The sequence below is a fragment of the Melospiza melodia genome, unplaced genomic scaffold (genome assembly GCF_035770615.1).
Source record: "Melospiza melodia melodia isolate bMelMel2 unplaced genomic scaffold, bMelMel2.pri scaffold_37, whole genome shotgun sequence".
Lineage (NCBI taxonomy): Eukaryota > Metazoa > Chordata > Aves > Passeriformes > Passerellidae > Melospiza > Melospiza melodia.
In genome coordinates, this window is record NW_026948690.1 from 914,563 (window position 1) to 934,912 (window position 20,350).

At 50.9% G+C, this 20,350-nt stretch overlaps 1 protein-coding gene across 3 annotated transcripts; it reads right to left on the bottom strand.

The window, feature by feature from the left end:
- Window positions 1–3,242: 3,242 nt before the first annotated feature.
- LOC134434488 (UDP-N-acetylglucosamine transferase subunit ALG13 homolog) lies at window positions 3,243–5,596 on the bottom strand. 3 transcript variants are annotated; one of them, XM_063183144.1, is made up of 5 exons: window positions 5,516–5,596; window positions 4,948–5,113; window positions 4,635–4,770; window positions 3,686–3,698; window positions 3,243–3,341 (listed from the first exon to the last, which is right to left on the bottom strand). In XM_063183144.1, exons 1-5 carry the CDS (start codon window positions 5,594–5,596, stop codon window positions 3,243–3,245), a joined length of 495 nt encoding a protein of 164 aa, XP_063039214.1. The 3 variants fall into 3 exon arrangements, with proteins under 3 accessions (XP_063039214.1, XP_063039213.1, XP_063039212.1); XM_063183143.1 differs by lacking the exon at window positions 3,686–3,698 and having other exon boundaries at window positions 3,243–3,355; window positions 4,636–4,770; XM_063183142.1 differs by lacking the exon at window positions 3,686–3,698 and having other exon boundaries at window positions 4,616–4,770.
- Between the last annotated feature and the right edge of the window lie 14,754 nt (window positions 5,597–20,350).

Here is a 20,350-nt window from a genome sequence, read left to right on the forward strand (position 1 = left end):
TGCACTTGGACTTTGGTCTCTGCACAGGAGAGCTCTTCATCCCCTTTCTCTCTTTTCCTCCCCCTGGGCATGGAGGGAGCTCCTGACTTCAGCGTGTGACTCATGTGTGCAAAGAGCAAATCTGGGCAGAATTGGGGCAGGAAGGGTTTGGGGGGACCTTGGGATCTGTGCTGGGCACAGAAGGTGTTTTCCATTGCTCTGAGAATGTCTGTGGAAAGTAGATGTAATTTCCACCACAGGAATGACTTTTGCATTTGATGGAGCTGTGCCTTCCCTTGTCTTTGTTGGCTGAGATTGAATGAACATCCCTCTGTGTCTCGGACAGCTCCTTCTCCAAGGAAAGCAGGTGGGTGTTGGAGCCAAGTAGCTGAAAGCTGCAGGTGCAGCCTGGGCTGGAGGGAGCTCAGATTTGCACAAGGCTGCTCTGAGTGCCAGGGCTTGGATGGGGGAAATGGTGGGGTGGGGGTAGGGAGAGTCTGATTGATTGTCAGCCATGAAGGGTCTTGATTTTCATGTCTATTCAAACTGCATGAGGAGGTACTTGGATTCAGTGTCACATGTCAATTCACAGTGACACAGTGTCACATTCACATTTGCACATGTCAATTTATGAACAGATTAAAATAACCTAAGCAGGACCTAAAAGAATCTACTTCTTCTTCTGTACCTTACAAATTCGCACCCCTTCATCCCCAATAGCGTTCTTTAACCAGCAAGATACATACAGTAATTGCTCAGGATCAGTATCTCCTCGAGCTGTCAGATGATTTAGTTGTTGGCACATCCACTTGTCCGTTGTCCCACACCAAGGCCATCCTCCTTGCACCTCTAATTCCGGCCACACTTCTACACAGTAGTGGATCATTTTCATTTTATCTAATCCCTCTGTGGCCTCTATAGAACCCCATCTCTCCAACAGTTCTCTTAAGGGACTATTGGAAGGTATATTCCTCAGTCTCTTGCCGGTCTTTTTTTACTATTACACCCTCCCATTTTTCAGGTCTCAACAGTAAAAAATCCCAAAGGTGCCTCTACTGACAGGTAATTTAAAAAAATAAACCTCTTGTTTGAGGAGCTTCAGCCTCCTCCACCGAACTTCAAATTTCTGCATGATGCTCAGGACTTTATACTGAAACAACTGCCCGATCTCTTGATTGTCCAACTTTCCCAATGTCAGGTCTTACATCTATCAGGACTTGAACACATGAAACGTCAGCCTAAGAATCCAGGTTGTGCCTGACTCCCTCAGTCAGGAAGAGCTGCTGCCTGATTTTTAGTTTGCCTAACGTGCCAATTTTTAGGCTTCACCGTATCAGGACTTAAAAACAACACGCAGCCTCCTTCGCTGGGGTTTGTGCCTGACTCCTTTGTCAGGACTTACTTTGCCTGCAGGGCTTGTGAGCTACCCGAATCCTTCTCGGGACTTACAATCTGCCTGACTTCCCTCTGTCAGGACTTACTTTTCGTGCGTTCCACTCATACAACTATTCCCTCCGCATGCCCAGAGAGGGGGAGCCCTTTTTTTTCCCCCTTAGGAGACGACTCACTCACGCTAATTCCACTCACTTTCCCCTGTTCCCGGCTGGCTTTCTCGCGAACGTTCGGAAATGTGGTACCAAGAGGTCCGCTCTTGCTCCGAAGGTCCGGCTGCCAGCCCTCGTCTCACTCACACACACATGCGCACGTCTCCCACTCCTGCCACCGGATTTCTCACCAGTCTGGTGCTCCAGTGCTCCTCTGTGTCGCTGGTCCTGAGCCGATCTCTCTGGTCCTGATAGCCAGCTGTCCTGGAGGTCCAAGATGGCCAGTCCTGGTGTCCTCTTCTGGCGTGGTAATTGCGGACGAGCGCCCAAGCTAAAATAAACAGGGCAGGAGACTTTTTCTCCTTTTAGTGCCTTTATTAAAAGTGATCAGCTCAGGATTGGGCAGCTCGGAAGGGGCTGCAGCTTCCCGTCGCCTCTCCCCGGCTGACTTGGAGGAGGAGGATATGCGCAGCTTTGTCCACTAGGGGCAGAGCTGGGGTCCGGTCCTCGTGGGAGCCTTTAGGGCGTGGTGACCCCTTCCGATGTTAATCCTGCCACCTCTCTTGGCCTGCTCCCGGCATCGGGACGACTCCCGTGCTCAGGGTGAGAGGGAATGCGACGGTGTTCAGCATCTCTGCAGGCTCAGCGCTCCGTTCCTGACGTCCAGACATCACTCCAATCTCTCAGCTCTTAGGTGGCTTGTTGTTTTGAGGTCTTTTTTAGCAAGCTAGAAGCAGTAGCTTCTCATGGCATGCTGGTCCTGGAGTTATTTTGCATATTCCCCCCCCTAAAGTCTCTTCTCCTCACTGTTTGGGAGGTCCCCACCCTTCACTGTCTCAGAGAAGGGCCATTAACTTGGTCCCAGCTGGAGTTTTTACTGATACAAAACCAACTATTAACGACAATGACCCATAATTACCATAACACAAGCAGCAGCCCAGCAGCAACCACGGTAAGCTTTTTCTCACAAAAAAAATTGGCAGAATTTTTGTTCATAACGCTTCAGGTGATGTTCATCTTCCTTTCTCAAGCTGTTTTTCTCTGCTTCAATAAGGCGTGAGATAAGCATATTTCCTTTTTATATATTCCAAAGCTATAGTTTCAAGGATACAAGTAATATTCTAAAATTATGCTTCAAAAGATTATTATTGCAGAGCTCTTTATGGATTCAATGTAAGCAAAAAGCCTTATCTTTAACACCTTAATTCCAATGCTCCTAAATCAACCAGCGTTAATTGCAAACCAAAGATAGGTTCAAAGGCCTTTTTCCATGCTTTATTTTCCTCACTTATTAATAGAATTCACAGCTCGCCCATTGTCTGGGTCCACACATTTCTCATTCACAAATACACGTCGCCTGTTTGTACCTGACACAAAACACAGCGTTGTATTTCACATTTCCACCTGTGTTTAGCAAAAAAGGTCAAGAGACCAGAAGGCATATGCCATGCCTGTAAAGAAGTAGTTTAACTTGTCCTCATCGGTGGAATTCCCATTCCAGTGCAGCTTTTGTGACAGAAATATGTCTGTCCATGCCGCACGACAGTCCATACTCCCTCCTTATTGGCATTGTACTCTTTTATGCATAAAGCTGAATGAGTTTGACACATTTATCAGTTAATATTAAATGAAATTTTCTTTGAGTGTTTGGCCCAGCTGCAGATCTTAAGTGGAGGAGATGACACATTTTGTTCCAACTTTTTTATTTCTCTGTTTTGTTTATTGTAACCCAAGAACTTTATTCAAGAATGAAGCAAACTTTTCTGGCTGTCCAGGAGGAAAAGGTTTAAAAGCTGACAAGTTCATTGACTGCATTGTCTCCACAAGAGTGCAGTAAAAAGAGACCAAAAGCAAAAATTAAAGAAATAGCCACCCCATGGGAAAATTTTAAATACAATTTTCTTTCTATGCATCCATACATAATTCTTTAGCATGGAAATATTAAATAAGGATATGTATGGAAAGGAAGAGAATGCCCAGAGCAGCAGGCCCCAGCCAGCACTGGCTGGTAGGGAGCCTTGCTGAGAACACACTTCCATCAGCTTTCTGAGACAAACTCAACTTTGACACTTTTAATCTTCTGTGGTCACAGTGCTGGGAGACTGAGCAAGATCTGAGGCTCTGCTCCATAAACCATAAGAGGAAATCCATCCTATTTGAACACATGGAAGAGTTCTCCCCTGATCACAGAAAGGGTCAGAAAGAACAGCTACATCAATCTGTCACTTGCTAGTATCAGGCTGCAAATAAGGCTCGAATGCTTGGCACTGCCCAACACAAAGAAATAAATATTCCAAAGCTGACAGAAGCACCAAGATAATAAGTTTAGGAAACTTGCTCAATTTAAATGAATGCCAGGCCTGGTCTGTTCAGAAAGCTCGTCTGAAACATAGGAAACTCTGCTTGCAAGGCAAAGGAACAAGATGCAGACTAAGTAAAGGGCGTTACATTTTTTCTGCCTTCGGTTTAAAAGTCATCTTTTATTTTTAGAGTGGAGTCAATCATGAGTAAAGAGAAAACAGTAAGATACAGTAAAAACCAGGAGGAGAAATAAACCCAACAGGAGTCAGGATGAACTCTAAAAAAAGGAGCTAGGAGTTTTGGTGATGGTGGGATTTTTTCACACATTGTTTGCTTGTGGGGTAGGGGGTTTTTTGTGTGTTTTTGTTAGTTTAGTTTAAATTTTGCTCCTGAAGTGACAGGCAGTGGATCTGTGAAACTACTTGTCAGATGGTATGGTGGATTCAGGAAGTTTGGTTAAAAGGGCAGCCTGAATGAGTACCTGAAAGACAGGGGTATTTAAAGTTACTAACCAGATAATATCTATATCTGCTTTATTAATCCCCTGAAGTGTTTTTCTTTTTTTAATCTAAATATATGTTACCTCAAATGAAAAAATATTTATAAGTGGTAAAAAAATAATTATTGTGGTAAAAAAGCTTGGTAAGTGTGGTAAATTTCTACATAGTGTTAGTCTATTCACTCTGGAAAATGTAATATCCAGATGGAGATGACAGAGAAGGATGTAAATTACCTTGTTGCGTTCTCAGCTGTGCAGTCACATGGACTGAATGCTCTTGCCCAGCAGGAACAGCCCCAGCAGCTCCATACCTGCAGTTACAGTAGAGGACACAGCCATCTCTGTGCAGCTGTTTGGCCAGCTCAAGCTGATGGTTCATCAGCTTGTCATTTATTACTACTATTAGTGGTTTTCCATTCTCTAGAGTCTCCAGGCAGCTACCAGCACCTACAAGAGGAACAGAAAACATGGTGAGAGATCAAATATCCCCCTACTCGCTGCTGAAAGAGGGGAGCCTCTTGAACAACCCAGCTGTGGAGTTCAGCACTCCCAGCCAGCTCACCCCGGGCTGAAGAGACCTCATCCCACGGAGCTCCCGCAGCCCCAGAAGCAGCCGGGCTGTACCTGTGTGGCTGATGACCAGGTCTGCGCTCTGCAGCTCCTCAGCCAGCGAGTCCTTGAACCGGAACGCTTCCACCGCCGCGGCCGGGCTGCTGCTGGGCTGCGGCTGCGGCAGCGAGCCCCAGCCCGCCTGCAGCACCAGCTTCTGGTACCCGCGGCTCTGCAGCGCCTGCGGGCAGGGCACCGGGGGATGGAGGCGATAAGGGGGGCGGAGAAGATGGTGGGGAGGGGGGACGGAGAGAGAGAAGGAGAAGAAGGGGGGGATGACGGAGGTGGAACGAAGGGGATGAGGCGGGGATAGAGAGGCTGTGTGAGGGCTGTGCCCAGCTCCAGACGGCCCCGGCCCCGGTATCACCCCCCCCTCCCCGTCCCACAGGCCGTCCCTCCCCTTCCTGAAGCAACACTTCATGCTTCTCCGCCGGGCACCCCCGAACCGCCACGGCGCCCTCAGGCGCCCCGGCACTGCTGCCGGGATGCGGCAGGGAGGGCAGGGCAGCCCGCGGCGCACAGGCGCCAGCCCCGGGAGGGCAGGCCCGGGCCAGGGCCGGTGTCGGTGTCTCGGCCGACTGACCTGCAGCGCGGGCGGGGAGCGGGCCGCGGCGATCAGCTCATCGAAGCTGGTGGTGCTCAAGGTGACGAACATGGACTTCATGGCCACCGGGACGGGACGGCTGTGAGGCCGCCAGGGGGAGCCGCACGCCCGCACAGAGCTCCCGAAATGGCGGCAGGGCTGAGGAGAGGGACGGGGCAGGTGGGAATGCCTCCTTCCCTCCCTGTCCCTCCTTGTTCCTCCCTGACCCTCCTGTCCCTTCTTGTCCTTCCTTGTCCCTCCTTGTCCCTCCTTGTCCCCTACCGTGGCTTCTCTTCATGGGTTTTTCCCGTCCGCCCGTTTCGGCGGGGCTGGTGCCACTGCGCCGTGAGGTTCTCCCTCACAGTACCGCACCAGCAGCGATGGTGGCCGCTCTAATGAGCCCACTGTCCAGCAGCGTTTAGAGGGGTAGCCAAGGCTGTTCCAGGGTTTTAGATTTTCAAGGAGAAGAGGTAAAAATAAATTTGGAAAAGGGATTAGAAAAGTTTTGGCCTGCACGTGTTATTTCAGCCTTGGGGACGCACATAACTCGCGGACGGCCTGTGTGGGTGTGTTCAGAAGTGCCATTGCCAGAGCAGGGCCACAGCCACCCTCCCTTTACAGACTGACACTGGCCCAATCCTCCCACAACACTTACTGCGGGAGTAACACTTTAACTTCTACCCCAAACTCATGAATATTAAATGTGCTAACACAGTTATGAATATTAGATGTGTTAAATGTGTTCAGTGAAGAGTAAGAATGACCCCTGAACAGTTGCACAAACAGAGTTGGCAGTTTTGTTCCTTATTAGTAAGTGTAACACAATGCATAATTTGCTACAAAGATAAACCAAAGTTAGACATCTAAATCTATTTATTCCCTGAATTAAAGTCAACAGATGAGGTCACAACTGTAGACACAGTTGTGTATACATGTTGTTGGAAGAAGGATGCAGCTTCTTGTGGAAACCTCTGCCATGTTAATGCCTTGTTCACAATGCTCATTAGCCCCCTGTTGTTTTCATTTAGCATCATGAGCCACGCTGAAATGTATTTATTTTTTGATTAAAGGAAATAGTGCTGACAGTAGACACTGTCTGGGGGAAAAATGCTGTAGAGCAAAACATTACTGGTGTCCTGAGTGCACAGGGACTTAGTGGCTCTGCCCAGCCTCATCCAGCTCTTGCTGTTGTCCCTCAGGAAAAGGAATCTGGGAGCTGAGGGTGGCCACAACACCAGCCAGGTAAAGAGCTCACCAAGAGGACATGGTCCAGTGACCATCCGGCAAAGACATGGACACAATGTCAGCCCAGGAAACCCAAACAGCAGTTCAGGAACAGAATTAGCAGCAAAGACACCCACGAGTCACCTCTGTCATCCCAGCAGGAGAAGGACATGGTCAGGTAGGTTCAGAGGAGGGCCATAAAGAGGCTCAGGGGCTGGAACATCTCTGCTGGGCAGACAGGCTGGGAGAGATCAGTGTTCAGCCTGGAGAAGAGGAGGCTCCAGAGACACCTTAGAATTCCTTCCAGTGCTTAAAGGAGCTCCAAGAGAGAGCTGGAGAGGGACTTTGGACAAGAGCCTGCAGTGACAGGACACAGGGAAATGGCTTTAAACTGAAAAAGGGCAGATTTAGACTGGATATTGAGAATTAATTCTTTCCTGTGAGAGTGGTGAGGCCCTGGCAAAGTGTGCCCAGAGAAGCTGTGGCTGCCTCTGGATCCCTGGAAGCATCCAAGGCCAGGCTGGATGGGGCTTGCAGCAGCAAAGGTGTCCCTGACCATGGCAGAGAGTTAAAACTGGATGAACTTAAGGTCCCTGCAAAACCAAACCATTCTATTGTTCTATTTAAACCCCAAGGCTAAATAAAGTCCCTGTCCAAGAGTGTGAGTGGAAGCCCCAGCTGAGACTGGTCACACAATTAGTGCAGTCAGGGCCCTGACAGCTGTGGGAGAAGAAGGTGGATTTGGGATGAAAAGGAAAATACTAAATTTTTCAGGTGTTGGAGATGAGGTTCAGCACCTGGTAAAGGACAGGATAATTAAATGTTAGGAGTTTTGGGGTTTTATTCCCTGTGTGTCACTGGAAGTCAGTGTCCTCTGCAGCGGGCACTTCCAGCTTCATGCTGTATAGGGGCTAGAGGAAAAAATATTCACATGTAAAATTGCAGTGACTTAAATTTGAATTTTCGCTGGAGGATACATTCCACTTGCACATTGAATCAGGCTTGTTAGGGTGATTTTAAATGGAAGAGAAAAGGGAAAACCATCCATTAAAGGATTCAATTTCATGCTAATTTGTACCTGCTGTTTTAATTAGAAGTTGTGTAGGGCATAAGTAGAATTTTGCCCATGAGTGCTTAGGCTGAGGTCTGTGAGAACTACACATCACTCTCAAAATGAGGTGCTTGGAGCTGAGCCTGTGCAGTTTTGAGGCAGGTAAGAGGTCAGGTAATCCAGGTGTGGTGCTGTGCCTTGTTTCATTGCTGCCTCTGCCCCGTGTTCCTGCACATAAACCACACTGTGCTCACAGACCTGACCTGCCAGTGACTGCTCAGGGGATTTTTACATTCAGTTTGTAACACCAAAGACACCCTTGATGCCCCAAAATTCCCTTTGAAAGACAAAGCTCAACTCCTTCCAGTCACCCAGCCCCCTGCCCAGCTAGGGGCAAGACCAGGCCCTCAGCAGGCACTTGGTGGGGGCAGTGGGTGCCTCAGCCTGGCCATGGTCAGACACTGAGGAGGAGGAGGAGAGACCCTTTGTCATCATGGAAGAAGAGAAGAAACGTGACAGAGATGACAAGTGGGGAGATGTTGGGGCCCGAGAGCTTGGCCTGAGGGGACAAGCTGTGAATTCTTCCAGTAGGTGCCCGCAATGGCAGACAAGGAAGCATCCCCATGCAGAGCAATGAGTGCCCACGAGTTGCAGCAGTGCAAGGCGGCTGTGAGTGTGCTGTGGGGAGAGGGGGCACAGCAACAGCCCTACCAGTGGCAACAAAGGGCAACAGCCCAGGAGCTGCCCCCAATGGAAAAGGAGGTGACTGAGCCAAAGCTGAGCCAGCAAAGGCAAGGAAGTGCGAACAGCCAGGAGAAGCAGGCACATTCTCCTGCCCCCAGGGAGATGGTGCCATCAGCAGGGACACAGAGCCCAGTCCCTGCTCCAGACAGACCCTGCTGCCCCACCAGCCCCTCACCCAGCCCACTGGGAGCCCAAACCCCCAGGGAGCAGTGGGAAGAGGCAGAGCAGGGCTCAGTGCTGACAGAGAAGGAGAGTGAGGAGGGCACCTCAGCTGGCAGCAATGAAGACTGGGAATCCTACAGCCAGACTGAGCTTTGCCAAGAGTACCAAGGTGGGGCAGAGCCAGAGCTGTCCCAAGGAGAGTTCAGCAGCTCCCAAGACCTCTCCAGCTGCAGCAAAACAAAACTCAGAGAACTCCGAGACGATTCCACGGAGAAAGACAGCAGCAGCACAGACCTGCCACAGAACTGCTGTGCAGGTAACAGCATCTTCAGCTTCGGGCCCACTCCCTTGCTGTGGAAGGAGGAGGAGGACGATGGCTGGCATGAAGTCAGTATCCTGGAGCTGTCTGAAAGAGAAGGCAGGGCCCAAAGGCTGGCAGATCTTGCGACAGATGGGCTGCCACTACCCGTCCCTCAGGAGGTCTGGGTTGAGGGGCAGGCAGCGGAGTCCCTGTGTGCCTTGCTTCCCTCCCTGTGCAGCGAAGGCTCCATGGGCCAGCAGGGGCCCGAGGCAGGGCCACAGAGCCAGGGGCCTGCCCCGCAGAGCCGTGGCAGCGCCTCAGCTGGCCAGCTGGGAGCGCAGGCCCACAGGCAGCAGCGCTGCCCCGAGCAAACGGCCCGGGTGCCTCAAGCAGGCGCTGCGGGCACTGCGGGCACTGCTCTGCTGGCCCTGCCTGGCGCGGCAGCTACAGGAGCAGCGCTCATGGCCCTGCCCAGCCTGGGCCAGCCGATGATGGCTGCTCCCTGCGCGGGGCCCCAGGGAGCCACACAGGCGGCCTCGGCCTGGACATGGCCCTGCAGCCTCAGCTGCCCCAGCCAGCCAGGAGCATCTCCCCAGCACCCACAGTCACTGCTGGGGCCAGTCCTAAACAGCACGTGTGGGACACAATTGGTGCCAGAACGCTCAGCAGGGAATCCCAGAGTCATCGAGGTGGGAAGAGACCCTGACGCTCACCCAGTGCCACTGGCACTCTGGCAGCACCATCATCACCGCACAACCACGTCCTCAAGGGCAACATCCGCACAACTCCTCAACGCCTCAGAGACGGCGACTCCACCGCCTCCCTGGGCAGCTTCTTCCAGTGCCTCACCCCTCTGTCAGAGAAAAATTCTTTCTGACATTGAATCCAAACCTCCCCTGGTGCCATCAAAGGCCATTTCCTCTCATCTTGAAAGGATTCCGCGCTGGTCCTTTGGGATTGTATCCCTGAGGAATGAGCACAGGTGGGAGCTGTTGCTCCATGGATGTGACTGCAGGACTTTGACTCATACCATTCCTCCGAAACAAATTAAAGTTGAGTTTAAGAAATAGTAGTAGTAAAAAAAAAAATTAAAAAAAACTTACACAAAAGATATTTTGAAAATATTAAAAAAAAAGAATAGGAATAAGAAGAAGAATAAGAAATAGTAGTAGTAAATTTAGTAAGAATAATAAGAATGAGAATAGGAATACGAAGATGAAGAGGAAGATGAAAAACTAGTAATTAATAAAGGAATATTAAAAATCAAGAATGACATAGTTAATAAGCATAGCAAGCAAATAAGATTACTTAGAAGGAGAATAGGAAGAATATTTTAAAGAAGAAGAAAGAATAGTAGTAGCAATTAAGAAGAAGAAGGGGAAGAAGAGAAAGAAAGAAGAAGAAATTATAATAATAAGAAGAATATTAAATCCAAATTCACATCTACACGTCTTCTAGAATCCCAGAATGCAGGAAAGGACCTTAAAAAGTATCTACTTCCAACTGATCATCTTCTAAGCTCTCTCTCTCCAAGACCTCTTTCGTACTTCGATCTCCTGAGCTCCCATTTCTTGTTCAGTAAAATCCATGAACAAAACAATCTGGTTTTGTTCTCCTATGGTCTCATTTGTGCCTTCACTGGGGCTGAGGCACCTCTCCCTCATGGCACCTTAAGCCTGGATGGACCCATGGGCAGGTTCCTTCCAGGCACAAGCATTCCAGCATTCTGTCAGGGACTCCCTGCCCTTCTTCCCTCTGCTCCCAGCTGCAGAATGTGCAGCAAAGCCGCCTTTGCTGTCTGCTCGGGGAGCCCAGCCAGCTGCTGCAGCCTGACCCTGCCCTGCACAGCTCCCCTGGCAGGCACGGCAGGAGCAGCGCCCCGGCAGCCTCAGCAATCGCCCTCTGACATCTCTGGCACTCACTGCCATGGGCTGCAATTCCAGCTGCCAGCAAGGAAAAGATGCTCCTGCCCTTCAAGGCCAAATTCTGAAGGGGCCAAGACACAAGCAGAGCAAGATCTTACAAAGACATTTCACTGCCAGCCTCCAGAACTTCATCCAGGGCTGTTTGAGCACCCGAGTTGGGAAGGAAAAAAAAAATAATCAGGGGAAGGTCTTTGGCTGGGAGCTGCCACAGGTAAAGAGAGACCATGTGGAAGGGAAAAGGAGCAGACAAAGGAAGGCAGGAGAGAAAGCAGGACACAAATGGCAACCAGCTGAGAAGGTGGCACTCTGAAAACCAAACTTGAACTTATGGAATAGCAATGGGACAGAAAAGAAGAATTCTAAGACTTTATTTACTCTGCTTCTGTGAGCAACCTGTGCCAGGACTTCACCACCCTGACAGGGAAGAAGTATTTTCTAGATCATACCTGAATTTCATCCCTTTTACTCTGAGCCCTGAACATCAGTCCCTGAGAGGGAGCTGAAGAAACCTCTCCAGAACTCCAAGTCAGAATCCAGCTCCAAACTTTCTTGGACTTTTAATGGGTCCCACTGAGGTTCACAACTGAGAAAGTGTCCCAAGGCCCCAGGCAGAGCAGAGAACTGGAGGCACTGATGACAGCTGGGGAAAAAGAGAAGCTGAGTCCTTGTGCCCTGGGGCACAGCAGGGTCTGTGCCACCAAGGGCTGTGAGGAGACACCTTGTCCTGAGGCCCTGGGGCCTCCTGGCACAGCCCCAGCCAGGCTGGGCACTGTCAGCCCCTTGTCCTGCCCTCAGCATCCGCCCCTAGCCCACATCCCAGTGTCCTCAAGGATCTGCTGGAAGGAGTCCCTGGGGAGCCTTGCTCAGGAATGGCCCTGGGGGCTCCTGAATGCTCCCTACAGGGACTGCAGGTTTTTCAAAGGACTTTGGGTTTTGCTTTTGCCTTGGAGTCTCTGAGAGGTTTGTGCAATCATGGCCTCCAATTATCTGCTGTCATTAGTCCCTGCAGTGGCTTTGTCAGTAACAACACTCAGTGGGGCTCATTAATGCTACAAGGTACTTCAGTTATTTTAAGGTATTTGGTGTTTCCCTTTGGATACAGACTCTGGGAGAGGTTTGTGCAATCATGGCCCCAATTATCTGTGTTAATTAGTCCCTGGAGAGCTTTGTACTTACACTCAGTAGGGCTCATTAATCCTTTGAGACACTCAAGGTGTTTAAGGTACTTTGGATTTTCCTTCCCACACGGAGTGTTTGAGAGGCTTTTGTGCCATCCTGGTCTCCAATTCTGTCCTGTAAGGAGTCCGTGAGGAGCCTCTGTTGGGGATGGACCTCAGTGGGAGCCATTAGTGCTCTGAGACACTTTGGGGTTTTCTTCTGACTTTGACTCCTGGCAAGGTTTGTGCAATCTCCTCCCAGGCCCTGAGGTTCCAGGGCTCACGCCAAATGCACCACGGGGCTCATTAGGATCAAGCAAGTCATGACAAACCATGGCTCTGCCTTGATTTCCCTCTGCTCCAATGCAGTTCATTAGGAGGGTTTCCTTTGACAGTTATGGAGAAAGAGTTCAAAGAGCTTATAAGAAATATGTATTCCTATTATAAAGGGTGTCTTTTATTGCTGTTCCTATTACACAAGAAGTGATTGCAGCATTCAGTGGCTGATATTGATGCAGGGACTCTCGTAAGGAGGTCTGGCCACGCTGGGCAGGGGCTGGGGCTGCGGGGGAGCTGGGCAGGGACACAGCCAGGACAGGGGACCCCAACTGAGCCCAGGCATACCCCAGACCAGAGCACATCATGCTCAGGGTAGGAATGGGGGGAACAGGGAGGAAGGGGGGAATTTTGGAGGGAAAGTTTTTGCCTTCCCAGGTAACACTTAAGGCAAGAGGGGGCCCTGTTTCACCAGTGGGCAGGGTCACTACCAAAGACACAGACACCAGCCTAAGGAATTGTGTCATTTATATCATGCACAGCTGCAGAGATTTACAAAAGGATAAGCTCAGCAAAGCACATCATCATTAGCAAAGAATTACAAAAGAAGCTCAGCAATCCATCATAACCCATCATTACATTTTGACGACTAACCCCTTGGTGAAAAACGAGAGGTGTTTGTGGCAGACAAAGATTCTGGCTGACTATCAAGGTACACCTTACAGACATCAGGAGTACTTTAGTGACACCGTTCTTCATTCTATTTTCTCAATCCCATTGGAGTTAGGAACAAGAATTCTGTTGTCCGTGGAGCTGGCACCTTTTTAATTCCAGAATAATGCCCCAAGGCCCTTTGCTGTTCAGCTTTACCATGCTGTCTGTGGCTAACAAGGCTTGGGGGGACCCTTTCCCCTCTGACTGGAAGGGGCCGGGTCCCAGTCCCTGAGGGGCACCCAGGCTCCTGGATGGAATTCCTGTGCAAGTCCCTCAGTGTCACAGCAGCCTTCACAGGGAGCCCCGTGGATCAGAGCATTTTCCACAGGGGCCCTTGGGGCAAACAGGGAGATCTGGTCTGGCAGGATGTGTAAAACAATATCCTGTCAAATCTCCTTGTTCTCACACAGAATCCCTGGCTGCAGGGACACATTCCCATTGTTCCTGCCCAGGTTTCAGGACTCAGAGTTGTCTTTCCTAGGAGCTGTTCCTTCAGCTGCCTCGGGAGGGCCATTTGGCCTCTGGACCCACACTCTGGCTCCATTATTAGGGCTGCTGCATCCAAACCCTTTATCCCCACAACGGTGGTGACTGGAGGTGGATCTCCTTTTTTCACAATTGTTCTTAAAATTGCAAGATCAATAATTGTGCTACTCTGTCATGGGGTTGAATAATCCAATCTTGTTCATTATTGTTTGACAGAATTACTGTAATTTCTCCTGGATATTCTGCATCAATTCCTCCTGCCATGACAGGAACACTTTGCAAGGCCAAGCTCCAAGGGAGCAGTTACCAAAGCAAAGTGTCCTGGAGGAATCTGAATTCCTGTTTTGGTATTGATAGCTCTCATTTGCTTTGAATTTCTCCTAATGAATTCCAATGCATGAAGGCCCAGCCCTGCAGCCTCTGGGCTGGCCCTGCCAGGGGCCATCACAGCCAGAACAATTTCCCAGGCAGCCCAAGTCTCACTGCCCATGGTTGGATTTGCAAATTGGGGGCAGCCGTGCACAGCCAGGGGGTTTCCATTTCCCCCGTGGGCCATTGTGAAGGGCATGGAGCACATCTGGGACATGGGCTCTCCATGGGCAAAGGTTCCATCTCCTCATTTTTTACACTGCTCTTTTAACAACCCGTTCAACCAGTCCTGCAGCTTGTGCATGAAAAACCCTGCAGGCTTAATGACTTTATTTTTCACAGGAACAGACAAAGCACTCTGCATCACAGCATCAGCACACCCTGTAAAAATAGCCAATTTCCTCCCTTCCTCCTTTTTCCATTGTATACAATCTCACAAAGTTGACCGCTGACATTAAGGTCCTGGCCAATCCAGTTCTGTAGGGTATTTAGTGTTACATCCCTGAGCTGCCAAAGCTACCAAATTAGTATTGTCAACACTACTTCACATTATTATTATAATTTTATACATAGATAGTGATATAAAAATATAGATAAAAGTAGATACAGACATATATAAATATATATATTGAGGTCTTACTATACTATAAATACATATATATTATTATGTATATAGATATTTCACTTGCACAAATGCATCTGAGCTCAAAATTAAAATCTTCTTCTCTTGCTCCATGTGGGAGCATTCCAACAATAATTGTTCCTTCTGAAGGTGCTGTTTCCAATGCACCCTTAACAAATTCATGTTTGTCTGCCCAAACCCACAAGTTCTTTTCCTTTTCCATATGCAATTTTTGGATGCATTTAAAGCCATCCAGGGATGCAGCTTCTTTTACCCGACTGCCCCACTGCCCACACGGGGCTCTGATCTCAGCCTACTCCAGAGCCAGGGAATTCGAGGGAAGGGCTTCCCAGCTGGGAATTCTTGATGGCACTGATTCCTCACATTGACACTGAACAAGTGACATTTTGTTGGGATCTGGCCAGACTGTGCCAGTTTTGTATTACCAGTAGCCAAAGTTAGCACCAAGGGCACAGACTCCAGCTGAAGGAATCAGTGTCATTTCCTGCAGTTCAGAGCAGCAAAGAATCACAAAAGGAGCAGCTCAGCAATGCAGCCAACCATCCCCACCAAAGATTGCAGCAGTGATTAAGAAAGATCCAGCAGCATTCACCCTCAGCCTTTACCATCCCCCAGACCCACACAGCAGCTGGGGAAGCTGTCACAGCCAAGGGCTGCAGAGCCACTCCTGAGCACTGGGAATTCCTGCAGGTGCCTCCAGCCCCAGGTGAGGCTCCAGCCCCACTGGGACAGGGCCCAGCTCTGACAGTGCTGAATGAACAAACTGACAGTACTGCTAGTGTGGCAACATCTGCTTTCATCCTCCTCTTGGGTCCCTCCCAAAGCCTGGCCAGGGCCCCAGGAGGAACCAAGGGAGGTGACTTTGACCATTCAGCCCCAAACAAGGCCAGATGTCAGATTTCATGGCCTTGTCTGGCTTCTAAATACACAAAGGTCAATACATGTCTCACTAAGGAGTGGCTACATCTATCACAGTGCTAATAACCATGCATATTTCATCAGGGAGCAGATACAAAGATAACGTTTGCTTGGAAGGTTCATCCAGAGGCCACCTTTGGCTGAGGGCCTGCTGTCCAGGCCTCACTCAGGGCTGGTGTCCAGGCCTTGGCACTTCAGGGACGTGGTTTAGTGCTGGGCTTGGCACTGCTGGGTGAGCGGCTGCACTGGGTGAGCTCAGAGAGCTTTTCCAACAGAAAGGATTCTGTGATTCCATGATTATATCCACTGCATTCAGCTGGGGCTATTTTAGCAGCATTCCTTTGCTCCAAAAGTTCCCTCTTGCCCAGCTCCTGTGGCCTGAGGCTTCAGCTCCTTCAGCTCCTGGTGCTGAGTTGCTCATGCTGAATGAGACGGCTCGGAGAGAAGAACACAGTGCATGCAATTCCTTCTGGGACACGGAGAGGGGAGGCTGTGCAAACAGGAGCATTGTTTGCTGTGGCCTCCTCTCTGCCCTTCACGCCTTTCAGCACTTTGAACCAGCCAAGAGCTTTCTCCAAGAGTGCAATGGAGCAGCTGCTCCTGCTCCCAGGCCTGGCTCTCTCCAGTCTCTGCCCTTGCCTGGTTCTGTCCCTCGTGCTGTGCCCTCTGTTCCCCCAGGGCTCGCTGGCTGCTGCCCAGGACTGTGGCACTGGCACAGATCCAGTGCTCCAGAGCCTCCTTTCTGTGCCCTTGGAGCTGCCTGGGCACAGCAGCCTTTTCCATCTGGAAGCTCCCCATGCACAGGGAGTGCCCAGCTCTGTTCCTTGCACAGCCTCCAGGAGCCCAGGGCTGCCATCTCCAGTCCCTGCTGGCACTGGGGGCTCCCAGGTGCCTCAGGCTGCTGTGACACTGCTGCACACAGGAGGGAAAAGGGGCAGGGGCTGTGCTCAAAGTCAGCTCCATCTGCTGCTGCTGCTGCTGCTGCTGCTGCTTCTGCGGGGTCATTTGTTCAGCCCTGTCTGCCCAGAGTCAGGGATCAGATCCTGCCAGTCTCTTCCAGCCCTGGCTGCTCAGAGTTTGGGTCTTGGAGCCTCAGGTGGCCAAAGGCAGCTGCTGCTGGTGCCTCTGTGTGCCCGAGTTCAGCAGTGCTGCTCCATCAGTCTGTGCCCAGCAACGGGGAAAAGCCTCAGCCCTGCAGGGCCAGGAGCTGCCGGGCTCTGCCTGAGCAGCTCAGCCAGCAGGAAGGGAGCTGCTCCACACGGGAACCAGGAGCAAAGGACATTGCTTTGATAGGACATGTTTTCTATTGAAAGGAGAAAAAAGGAAAAAGTAATAAAAAACTATATAAAGTGTGAAAGATAAAAACAAAACCCAAGTGTGCAGTTAAAAATCTTCTCTAACTTTGAATTAAGAGGTAACTGATCATTCGAAACAGAACTCAGTTATTCATTTTGTAAATGTGCTGATGGCATGGATCCATCTTAGTGATGTCAGCAGTCTTTATAAAAAGTTTTTGGGGATTGTTTCCAATATTGTTATTTTAAATTCTGGTCGAAACAAGAGGAAATTGCTTTGTGCCCTTCCAGCTCCAAGCAGGACTGGGAATGGAAACTCTGTCAAAGCCCAAATCCTTTAGAAGATGACCTTCCTTCTCAGCCTGGGAATGAGCTGCACATTCCCTTTGAAACTGTCAGGGATCTCTTAGAGACACAAAGTCCCACTGCCAGCTTTTTGCTCTGGTTTGGCAGTGCAGATGGGCAATTCTCCATCCACCAGCTCCAGACTGCACTGCCTCAGGAGCACGGCCAACTCGCCAGCTTTGGCCCACTCGTGGCACTTCTAGAGGAGGAAGAAAGTGGAATTGCACAATTCCAGCCAATCAAGAAGGAAGAATGGGACAGACAAAACACCCTGTGCAGATCCAGGTGTTCAGCTGGACTGTGGAGAGTTTGGGTCCTTGCCAATTGGATGTGTGTCCCCAGCTGCAATCTCTGGGCCTGCAGCAGAGTCTCACTCACCTGCCAAAGCAGAAAGCTCAGGCGCTGTGCTCGCAAGGGGCTCGTCTGATGCAGAGCTGTGAGAGCAATGTGAGGGCAGAGCCAGCCCAGCTGGGCCCAGGGCTGAGCCCAGCAGAGCCCTGGCAGAGCCCAGAGCAGCCTCAGCACCCGCAGAGCCTGGCTGCAAGGAGAGAAAGCAGAAACCGCCCGTCAGCTGAGGGCTCCTGTGCCCTTATGCCAAGGCCTGTGGTGCCCAGGCCATGCTGACTGTGCCCAGAGCTGTGCCCAGAGCTGTGCCCAGAGCTGCCCATCCCTTCTGCCTTTGGCAAAGAGCAGGAGGGCAGCACATGTGCCCAGCCTGCAGCCAGCCACGGCACATCCAGCCCTCAGCAGCTGCCCAGAGCAGGATGCTCCTGTGCTCGCTGCCAGCTCCCAAAAGCTCTGATCCCACCCTGCCAAGCACACAGGGACCCACCTCACGCCAGCCACGGCTGCAAGAAAAGCTGCTCCCAAACCATGGCCTCAGCCTTCTCCAAGGGCATGGCCCATCCACACCACAGCTGCTCCCCAGCACTTCCCCATCCACACTGGATCACCTGGAACATTTCCTCTGCTAAAACAAACAACACATTATTGAAAAGAGATTAGATGCAAAAAGGGAAAACAAGAAAAACGGTGACAACTCTTATCTCTGTCAGGGCCTTGAGAAAGGCCAAACCCCTGCATGCCAGGGAAAAACCCAGCCATGGCTGTGGGAAGCCCACACTTTCTCTCTTCCCCCCTGCACTGCCCCCCAAAATCACAGTGACCCCAAAGCAAACAAGGGCAGTGGAGCAGCCCAAGCCCTTCCTTGCCTGCACAGCAAAGCAGCCCCAGCACGGGTTCTGGAGCCCCACCTCTGCTCCCACCATGGGGGTTTGTTTGTGTCGGGCTGGCTGCCCCAGCCCCGGCCCCAGCCCGGGGCACGGTGGGTGCTGGGGGCTGTTGGCAGGGCCAGGAGCCCACTCCCATTTCGTGCCCACCCCAGCCCATGCCCCAGCCCTGCCAAAAGCAGCTGGGCAGCCACTGAAGAATGAGTTGCATCTGCCCCAGCAAAGGGGGAGCCTTTGGTTCCCAGCCGGGCTTGGTCATGCCCAAATCTGGCAGAATTTCCCCGGCTGGGGACTCATCTGCAAATTCCCTGTGGAGTTTGGCTTTGAAGAAGGTGCCAGAATCAAAGTCCATCACCTTCAGCCTCCCGTGGCCAGGCTGAGGAAGAGCTTGTCATCCCTGATGTCACCATCGCTGTCTCCAGCAGCAGCAGCAGCAGCAGCAGCAGCAGCATCCTCACCCGGTACAGCTTCTCCAGGGGCTCCTTCTCCTTCCCTGGGGGAAGACCAGGCTCTCAGGGCTCTGCCCAGGGCCCCAGCTGTCAGGGAACCAGGACAAGCAAAACCAGATGGGATGGATACTCCAGGGACCTGGAGAACCATTCCCAGCAACTGGGAAAATCCTAGGTGCCCCATCCACCCATAGATGCGGTCTCCAAATTTGCCCCAAAATTGGGTCCAGCTTTTAGAGGCCATAAAGAGCAAGTCCAAGTGACTTGATGACATTTTTAGCCCAGAAAGCCCTGCAGCTGATGGCACACTTCACAATCAGCAGGGGACACAGCTAGGCCAAAGCCCAGACCTCTGCTGGGAGCCTTTCTCCTCAAACACCCTTCAAACAAACCTCCATGCAAGTTACTTGGGAAAGTTTCTTCCAATGATCCATTTCTGGCACATAACTACACAGGGTTATGTGAAAGATTCTAAAGCAACTGCTTTGGAGTCAAAGAGGCAGCACTAAGGGTCCTTGTCATCTCTTTGTAGCTAAATCCCACTCTGCAGGAGTTGAAGGAGTTTGGAACGAGCTAGAGAGCGGACCTCTGAGTTTTTTACATGATGCCATTGCATTTTCTTCACTTCTACACAGACAGGAAGGGTGAGTTTGGCTCACATCTCCACCGCATGGCTCACAGGGCCGCAAGACTTGTAGTTACAAGAGCTTGGAAGGATTTCTTGGCCAAGAAGACACGACCAACAAAGATATTTGTGGTTTGGAGCCAACCCTTCAATATTTCGTCTTAGGGACTCCTGCTACAGTGTAAGCTTCCTTAGCCAATCATGTTATGACACACAAACCTACAGCACTGCATCCTAAGCTTCTCGTTTTCCATTGTAACTACTTTTATTTTTTCTAGATCTTGGACTCTAAAACTCGTAACTTTCCTCCACTTCAAGTCTCCTCCCCGTGTCTCTGCTATAATAAACTAGAAATCCTCATTCTCGCTTCTAGCACCTAAGTTTGGAAGCCCTTTCCAAGGTCTCCAATCAAGTCCTGTGCTTAATTCTAAGCTTTGCTGACAAGACCAAAGGTCTGAGATTTCCCTGCATTTGGGTTTCCAACAACACTGATGCTGTTAGTGCCAGAGTGCCCAGGAACCCTCTTGCAAGTCAACTCTGTCAGGATCAAGGCGGCTGCTGGGGGGCTGCTTGTGGCCTCTGACAGCCCATTGCTCAGGGCTTGCCAGCGCCCCAGCCCCTCAGGGGCTGCCCCAGCCCGGCCAAGCTGCCCGGCAGCAGCGCCGCAGCCCCACAGCAGCTCCAGAGCAGCCCCATCCAGAGGCACCTGGGAGCCCTCAGCAAGGCAGCCAGCAGCACAGGGGCAGGAGGATACAGAGGATGGTTCCTGCCTGGCACATGGCTTGTGGCCATCTCCAGGCACCGCTCTGGCAGGGATCCCCGCAGCCCTGGGCCCTGCCCAGCCGCTCTGTGGGCAGCACAAAGGCTTCAGCAGAACCACCAAAGGCCAAGGGGCTTCTGGCCATTTCCCCTGGGCCGCTGC